Genomic DNA, 9,306 nt, shown 5'->3' with positions numbered 1-9,306 from the left:
AGGGCTTAGATTCAACCAGAGCTATCCAGAGCAGAGCATTCATTTCTGAATGAGTTTGACGATGGAACAATTGCAAGATCCAGATGTGAGTTTGATTTTTTTTTAAAGATTTATCTTATTAGGAAGCTCACCCATTATCACATATCACACAGGGAAAGAATATTATCAAAGAATAAGAGCAATACAATTGCAAGCAGTACTTCTGAATTCTCTTCCAGCTCTTATGTTGACTTGTTATGATGTGGACATATCATTTAACCACTCTGGGCCTTAGTTTATGCTTCTCTATAATAGGTATCACACTTACTCAACTGTTGTGAGGCTTACTGATTGCAAAAAACTGTTGTGAGGCTTACTGATTGGTCCTTGGATGAAAGGTGCTGTTAAATGCAAAGTTATTGTTATTAAAAATATCTAATAGGATGTCCTTTGTGGGAGGAAATATTGTTTTGAAGTTCATTATTCTTAAAGGGTTAGGGAATTACAGTTGATGCATGACATATTTTTCACAAGTTTGGCATGAAAATCTACCTGACCTGTGGGTTGGCAGGTAAATCCATCATCTCCTGAGGTAACTGAAATCTGCGTATCTTTAAATAAGAATTCAGATGAACTTCACTAAAATGGGTATATAATTAATGAGTAAACCTAGATCTTTTAAAATAGTTGGAAGAATAAAAACAAGAATAGAGGATCTATTCTAAAGTCATAAACTTTCTTGTCAATAAACTGGATACTCTGTGTGTGTACTTCACTACATATAGAATAAAGAAAAGGAGTACTTGTGGCACCTTAGAGACTAACACATTTATTTGAGCATCCGATGAAGTGAGCTGTAGCTCACGAAAGCTTATGTTCAAATAAATTTGTTAGTCTTTAAGGTGCTACAAGTACTCCTTTTCTTTTTGCAAATACAGACTAACACGGCTGCTACTCTGAAACCTGTACATATAGAATGAAACTCACCCAGATGAGGACCAGCACAATGCCTATGCACTGCTTAAGACTCACTTAAAGGTGCATAGGTACTGTGCTGGTCCTCTGTATGGAGGGAATATATTGAATAATACCTAAGCTACAAGTGGACTGCCACATGTCTAATGATTATACCAAAGCCTAAAATACTATTGGGGATAATGTTTCAGCATAATAAATAAAATGAAGGGTAGAATGTACATCATGTCCAATAAATAAAACTATCAAGATGTCAGCAGGTATATAATATTGCCTTTCTTCAGTATTCAACAATCTGTGAGATCAGATATGAGTAATGACAATGTTCAAATTTGTAAATGTGAGCTAGAGTTACTCTAAAATTAATGTAATCTATAGATATCAACAAAAATCCCAATACGCCCAAATTATGTGATTAAATCTTTAACAAATTTAATCTATTTGCTTTCTGTCCTGGAGGGAAGAATCATATATGTGGACATTATTTTAGTGGATACCTCAATCAAGTAAGAGACCTTTAACAATAGCTGCCTGTAGCAACTAATCTGATTCAGATGCAACACAGCCCAACTATTAAATGTGTAAGAGAAATTTGCAACAGAAAAAAATGTATATTATGGTTAGAAAACAAGAGGTGTCTGGGATGTTAACCCTCATAAGATAGAATCCATCTGAAACAACACAAAAAATGCCCAGGAATAATTTAGAACACAGGACCATATTCTGACACTGATTTTTATGCAGAACTTCCTATTGTTGGTTGAATTTACCAGTCATGCTATTAATAAATCATAGTTTGTTAGATTAGCTACATCACCTTCAGTGGTTTTACAACTTTATAATCATCACTTTAACTCAAGAGATTTGAAATATATATCATTTACTTTTTTTTTTTAATTTTCATTGTCACTTTTGTTTCTTTACCAAAGATGTGTGTTTAAAGAAGAGATTTCCCTTCACAATTTACTTTCTCCTTCTACTCAGTTCAGAAGTGAAGTTATGCAGCTGAAATTGTGATATTATATTTACTTCTGTAGTAACAAACTGAGATCCTCATAAACCCAAGATTATGGTTTTGTTGGATTATCAAGCAGAGAGGGAATGTGATCTGTAATGACTAAAATTCTCATTTTGCAATCCCCATTTAGGCATGAGTCCTACTGAAGTCATCTGAGTCATGTCTGGCTCAAGGCCTGAGTCAGGATGCAGATTTTGGCCCCTTAGCTAATAATAGTCATGGGGAATATATCTTTTTCTTTTAATATAAAATGTTCTTTTCCAAGTTTCCCCAGCTGTGAAAGTCACCTTTCAACACTGTACAGAAAACATTTCAAGATTTAATTTTTGAGACCACATAATGTACTTTTCTTATAAATTAATTTGAATTAACTGTGAGATAAATTAGCCTATATGATGTGTCTGTTATAGCAAATAACCTAGAATATTTAAAATTTAGAGCTGAATTGACCTTGAATAGCATACATACTCAACATTTATAATAAAAGAATATTAAGCATTTAATTTTATAAAACTAACAGCTAGTTGATTGGAAGCAATTATAGGTGCACAATGTATTTTAGAAATGCAAAGTTAATACAGTTACTTTTATTGTAGTGTAAAAATTGAGGTAGAAATAAGTTCTAGAAAGGTATGCAATATGTTATTGCAATATGTTGTTCTTTATATCACAAAATTCATTGGAGCGTTAAATTCTATATGACTTTTGAGGCTTCAATATTTACATTTGTCACTGATTCCAGATTTTCAGATTTTAGATGAGGTTTTTTGACTACCACACAGATTAAGATTTTAGGTAGCATTGACATAAAGTTTTAAATTAGCGCATATTTTGTCTTGCAAACATTCCGTTAAAGTTGACTTTCTGTATTTTTAATGTTAGCATTTTCCTGTTTTACATGTGGGTACCATGTAAAATGTATGGACTACTTCAGGGTTTTTGTTTGTTTTAGCAGAAATCCCCAATGACATAGTGATAGCACTATCTGGCCCTGTTCTACCATTTGAAAGTCCTATGGCCTGATCCTGCTAGCAATTAAGTCAATAGCAAAGCTTTATCTACTTCAACACTTTTGTCTTCAGGAACCAGCCAAAACACAACATACCACTTTACTATGAGCTTGATCCTGTAACACCAAAGTCAATGGGAGTTTTGCCATTGACTTCACTGGAAGCAAGATCAGGCCCCATGTATATTATACCAAATGAAATAATGTGTCCCACCCACTCTGAGTAATATATCTGATTAGTAGCCACAAATATAAGAACAGCAGCTAACTAAAGACCAATTTAATTATAAAAAAGTAAACATAAAAATGAACAGTTACAAGTAGCATGGCTTTTGATTAGCTAGATACAGATCAAATCCATGCTGTATTTCAATTAGAATACAGTTTTATCTAGTATTTTATCTAAACTGATCTAGTTTAGAAACTGCCACTCTGCTGCATCAGTGATCATCAGGCTATTTATGTTAGCCCTTGTTTAGTATAATAGGATAAGGGCATTGGAATTGAACACTGTCACAGATAGAAGCTTTCTCTGAATTTCTTACAGATTACAGACCAAATTCCTGCTATAAAACAAATATTTTGGTTCACCTCATATTTGTGCTTCACTTTGGTCTTTCCATTTTTTTTAGCAGCAAAAGGCCATTATACTGTGGCAACATCAAAGTCCATGATATTATTTCTTGAATGGAGCTTTCACACTGTAAAACTTTATGTACTTTCTCCCCATTGCTATCAACAACAGCACTGTCCATTTCCTTTGTAAATGGAATTGAATAGAATTGAAATGTACATGGAATTGAATGATTTTTTAAAAATTGGTCATTTCCCTATTTTGTGAACCAAGTTCCTATTTAAACCAGTGCTAAATTTGAAGCTCTCTATATCTTGTTGAGTTAATTGTACTAACCACTTAATGTGACTTAATCCCAAAGAAAGGAAGGTTGAGAAGAAGCCATTTTATACCAGAAAATATTTTAACATTGAAAATCATTACCTAGTTAACATATTCAGGGCCTGTTCTTGTCTCAGTGAAAGTGTTGCCTGAGTGAGGACCTATGGATCTGGACCCTCTGTATGCCTATCATTTTCCCTGTTATTGTTGCTTTCTTCTTTACAATATAAATAATATGTCATTAAGTAGTATCAGCAGCCTAAAGTTTTATCTAAATGTATATTTAGCAATGGAATTTCACTAATTCATTAAAATTAAACTATTTCTGTCATATAAGATATTATAGAATAGATATGCAAGAATCTTTAATAGCTCATTATATCCCATTAACTTAATACTTTGACCCTGAAATTATTGCTGCAGAAATTATTTTAGGATCATACAAATAAATGTATTCTCCTATAGATGTAATATGCAATTTTGGAGAATTACAAATTAGACAGGAACTCCTAAGTGTTTCAGATGTTAACGTACACTGGAGTACTTATGAATTGGGTTCTTTTCATAGAGAGATCAAATCTTAACAAATATATAACACCATAAATTTTACATTTACTATCATTAAATATTCTAAATATTTTTAAAACTGCTAACTCCAACACTTGATTAAAAGCTGTCTGACAAGCAATATCTGTAATTATAATTAAGGCTGTCCCAGAACTTCTATTACAATATCCACGTCTCAGGTCTATTTGAGCCTGAAATTTAATATGTAATATTCAAGCTAAAAACAAGTTGTGACCAATTTGTTAAAAGAACCTTTGATTATTTTATTGATAATTAAAGGAGTTTTATGTTTCTATCCAGTAGAGAATTGTTAATACATTAGCCCCTATTTTTAAAAGTGACATTTTGCAAGTGATTAGTCAAAGATCCTGGTTAGTATGATTTTTTTTATAATTAATTTTTTTTCTTAGCAAATTGCCTAATGTAAAATACAGTAACTACTTTTAAAAGACATTTGGCAACAGTATACAGTGCCTAAATACATACATACATGACTGATAATGCCTCAAAGGGAGCTGTATTAGTTTATTGGTAAATACCATTTTTGAAGTTCCTAAGTGTGTGTGAAAAATCCCTAGATGTTGATTTGCTCAACAGTTACTTGATAGTCATTTTGGCCTCTTGGACAAGAGAGGGAGCATTGTATATACCCTACGCCCAAAATACTGCAATGGTTAAACAAAAGGAAAATTAAAATATGAATAGTATTTTTAATCGTGCTGTGACATAGCCCAACAAAAGGCAGGAAATGGCTCGTTAAAGCTGACGCACAATATCATGCTGTCATGCATTTCTTTTTATATAAGAAGGCTGTATTAACTCTGACTATTCCCACCTTTCCTTGGATTCAGAATACAGTTTGTACCACTGAGTTTGTGAAGATTTAATTATTTTTTCATCTTTTGTTCCCCCTTTATGCCTATGGCTTGGCTTTCCCAGAACTAGTGAACGCAGTATCAGCCCAAAGAACCCCCACATTTTAGACCATTTACAAAGTTTGTAATTGTTATTCCTAAAGCAATGTGAATTCGTACTCTGTTGTTAAAGTTTAATGTTAAACATTGCTGAACTTCGGACTAACATCCGTATTATAGGTAAAGTGCACTCAGCGGAAGAAAGGCTTTCTTCTATTCCTGTAGATCGCAATGCATTCCATAAGGACTATGAAAACTTTGTCTTATCTTGGCAAAGATATCTGAGAGCATGAAATGTGGGGAACAGATTGTGGCTTAAGCTATTGCAACAGTTGGGTGTTTACCAAACAAATGTTGTCGATGCATTTGTTCAGACTAAATAAACGATAAAATAGTTCTTTAAACTGCGGCGTTTTGTAAAGCCTTCAGAAGCAAGAAAAGATCAAATGAAACCGACTCAGTGGGATCTTCCTAATGTGACCCCAGTGTTAATGCATTTATTTTCACGCTGGAGTTGCAGGTCGCTTTACAGAAACATCTCATGCTGGAGCCCCGCATGGAGCCAAGGACAAGAAAAACACTTTTATTCAAACAAAGCTATTAAATAACCTGTACACAAAAGTTCAGTCTCCCCTGAAAGAAATGAGGGCCCAAGAGCCAGGTCCCCAGACTAACGCTGCTGCTCCTATTTACTGTCTTAGAGCAGCCCCTTGTAAGTAACCCCGTTTCCAAACTGGGGGAGTGATCCTATGGCCCAGCCTGCGTCCAGAGCTCTCCCTGGGCCGGAGCGGGACAGTGAGCTGGAAACAGCTGGCACTTCGCTCTCATTGAGCAGCAGCTAAAAAGATCCTGATGCCAGTAGCAAGGCGTAAAGGAGTCACGTATTTCCCGCATCTTTGCCCGGGGGCCAGAGAAGGGGACTTGTCCAAGGGCTTCTTCAGGACACCGGGGCGGTATAGGGCAGTGCCGCCGGGGGCCTGTAAACCTCCCAGAGCCCCAGCGGGGCCGCAGACCTTAGGCCCACCCGGGCCGGGCACAGGTCCTCGATCGCCCTCACAGGGCTAGAGCACCTCCCGGGAGAAGGCGGCAAAGCCCAGAGCTCTCCCCGGCCAGGGCTCCAGGGCGGCGGATGCAGGCGCAGCTCCTGCCCCTCCCAGAGCGGCGGGTCCTCCAGTCTCCCGGGACAGGGCTCCGGCTGCCGGGGCCCCTCAGGCGGGGCGGTAGGTCCCGAATCTCTCCGGCCGGGCGGCGGGCCCGGGTCACAGGCCCCGCGTGTCCTCCCGCTTGACGCCGTCGCCCGCGGCTTTGAGCTTCTTGTTCTGGTGGGTCTTCACGTGCTTGGCCAGGTGGTCGCTGCGCATGAAGCGCTTGTTGCACACGGGGCAGGCGAAGCGCTTCTCGCCCGTGTGAGTCCGCAGGTGCCGCTGCAGCTCGTCCGAGCGCGTGAAGCTCTTGCCGCAGAAGAGCCAGTTGCAGACGAAGGGCCGCTCGCCCGTGTGCCAGCGCAGATGCGCCTTCAGGTGCGAGGTCTTGCCGTAGACCTTGCCGCAGCCCGGGATGTGGCAGATGTGCTGCTTCTTCCGGCCCGGCTCCGCCTCCGGGGCGCTGCCCGCCGCCGCCTGGCAGTTGGGGCAGCGGCAGCGGCGGCAGCGCCGGGCCGTGGCCGCCAGGGGTGACTTGGTCTGCAGCAGGGCGGCGATCTGCGTCTGGTACTGGGCCAGGTCCGAGGGGCCCAGCACCAGGCTCCTCGGCAGGGCGGCGGCAGGGAAGCGGTGGCCGCAGCCGCCCGGCGCCCCCGCTTGCTGGAGGCTCCACCAGGGGATGTCCTCGGGGGCCGGGTTGGGGGAGAGCTGCCTGCAGGGCTGCGGCGGGGGCAGCAGGTTGGAGTAGCCGGGAGGCAGGGCGGCCTGGGCGGCGTAGGGGACGTAGGCCGGGGGGCAGCTGGAGGGTAAGGCGGCCATGGAGGAAGGAAGCATCTTGACTGGGGAGAACTCATAGGCGTAGGAGGGGTCAGCCGGGGGGGTGAGGGGCAGCTCGTGAGCGCCCCCGAAGGAAGGCTGCAGGTGGCTCTTCTGGGGGGTGAGCCCCAGGCTGGGATGCGGAGGGGGGAGTCCCCCGGGGGAATGGGCTGGCATCTCGCTACTCCACGGGTGGAAAATCCTGGATGGGGATCCCAGAGCTGGGTCGTAGGAGACCTGCAGGAAATCCGAAGGGGCGGCGCCCGGCTGTCCGATCCGGCTACAGGTGGCGGCCAAGAGCGCCAGGGGCGAGTGCTTCGCCAAGTCTGGAGAGGCGCTGGGGGTGCGATCCTGCATGTGGGCGAGGGAGGAGAAAGATCAGGTCAGAGCATTTGCTGTTGCTGCCTGCCCCGCGATCATCTCCCCTTTGCACCCACTCGCAGACGCTGCAGCTCAAGGAACAGGAAAGTTTGTGTGCGTGTTCTCCAGGGAACCGGAGAGCTCTAATCGGTCATCACAGGGGCAGAAACTTTCCCCAGGCAATCCTGAGCTGTCTGTAAAGAGAAGCCTGAGTCAGCAGCAGGACAGGCCACAACTAGCGTCTGTCCCGCTCTCTAACACACGCCTGCTCTGTGTTGCGTGTTCTTTCAAGTAACCCTAGATCCCGCACGCAGAAGTGAATGCCCATCACTCAACCCCCCGACACTGCTCCGTAACCCAGGAGTGACTGTTTACAGTGCCCGTGGCAGGCGAATGGTTTGAGCCCCCCAAAGATCTTATTCATCTAGTGACCAGCCGGACTCTAAACGGAGTGGGGAGTCACTAATCCAAGGAGATTTCTTTAGCTTACTTGAGACCTGTCCGTTCAGCTGCAGCAAGCCTCTTACGGTTACGGCTGACACTGCCTTCGCAATCCCCAGAGCAAAGTAGCCTGGCTGCTCCCTGCTTTAGCGTTACTTGGAGCGTTGTCTCCTCCATAACTTCAAACTTATGTTCGTCTTTGTCAGAGTGTGAGACACACAGCGAGCCTCCGCCTCCCCCCCCCCAGCCACCCCCCAGCTGGGCTCTCCTTGGGAGGCGCCGGTACTGACCTGGAGGAAAGCCTGCAGGGAGTCGTTCCGGAGGACGGCCACTGCGGCCATGGTTACTGCTCCCGGAGCGAGGGGAGGACACCGGGGCAGTGCCGAGGCATGGAGACGCCACGGGGAAGACGAGGAGCTGCCCAGCTTCCTTCTCTCTCCTTCCCTCTGATCTCTGTGCTCTGCGTCCGGCCCACACCCCCGCGCGGCGCGATCTGCGCGGACTGTCTGACTGCACCAGGATCACCTCCAAGAATTTGATAAGGACTTTGCTGGGCCGCCAGCCAGTCAGAGGGAAGATTTATGGCTTTGAAGTTCGCCGCTGCCCAATCATCAAAGAATAGCGGCTCTTTCAGAAGCGAAAGCAAATCCTTTGAATCCACAAAGCTCCTATGGTGTGTTTGTTGGTCTGGATAAAAGAACTGATTATTAGGGGGGATGGGAAAGGAGGAGATAAAGGCGGGACAATTAATGAAGTAATCACTATGTGGGAAATGTATATACACAAATAATTGGATTTTCTTGATCAAAGGAGACCGCCTGGAGACCCACGCATTGGATGCTCAAGACACTGGATCTCCCCGCCCCTTGCTGCCTTTTTGTGTGTGTGTGTGTGCAATTAAGGATTTGGAGCAGAGCCCTAAAGTGACAATGTGTCTTTGTTACCCCCAGAGAAATCTGCCTGCGGATTCCGCTGTTAGAGTTTGATGACTCAAAGTAACAATACAAACAGAGCAAAAGTTCACCTGAGCCGAGCTGGTAGATCCCAGCGGCAAAACTTCCCTACGGGTTTCCCCCCTCTCTCCTGGAGCTGAGGCAAGCGAACTCCATCGACGTGGCTTAGCTAACAAACGCACATTTGCCCCGCTCCGGTGCTGGTTTCAGGAAGAGCTCCCTGGGCTCTCCGTATCG

At 43.4% G+C, this 9,306-nt stretch overlaps 1 protein-coding gene across 1 annotated transcript; it reads right to left on the bottom strand.

Moving 5' to 3' along the window:
• Positions 1–2,449: 2,449 nt before the first annotated feature.
• On the bottom strand, positions 2,450–8,665 carry SP5 (Sp5 transcription factor). The gene is made up of 2 exons (XM_038421989.2): positions 8,407–8,665; positions 2,450–7,666 (listed from the first exon to the last, which is right to left on the bottom strand). Exons 1-2 carry the CDS (start codon positions 8,455–8,457, stop codon positions 6,617–6,619), a joined length of 1,101 nt encoding a protein of 366 aa, XP_038277917.1. The 5' UTR covers positions 8,458–8,665; the 3' UTR covers positions 2,450–6,616.
• Between the last annotated feature and the right edge of the window lie 641 nt (positions 8,666–9,306).

The sequence above is a fragment of the Dermochelys coriacea genome, chromosome 11 (genome assembly GCF_009764565.3).
Source record: "Dermochelys coriacea isolate rDerCor1 chromosome 11, rDerCor1.pri.v4, whole genome shotgun sequence".
NCBI classification, from domain to species: domain Eukaryota; kingdom Metazoa; phylum Chordata; order Testudines; family Dermochelyidae; genus Dermochelys; species Dermochelys coriacea.
This window is presented reverse-complemented; position numbering and strand designations above follow the sequence as displayed.

Bases quoted from the DNA above. Each gene is read 5' to 3' on its own strand.
- SP5 (XM_038421989.2), bottom strand. From the start codon at position 8,457: ATGGCCGCAGTGGCCGTCCTCCGGAACGACTCCCTGCAGGCTTTCCTC. The intron at 7,667-8,406 runs GTCAGTACCGGC...GCCCACATGCAG, and splicing joins CCCTGCAGGCTTTCCTCCAG to GATCGCACCCCCAGCGCCTC.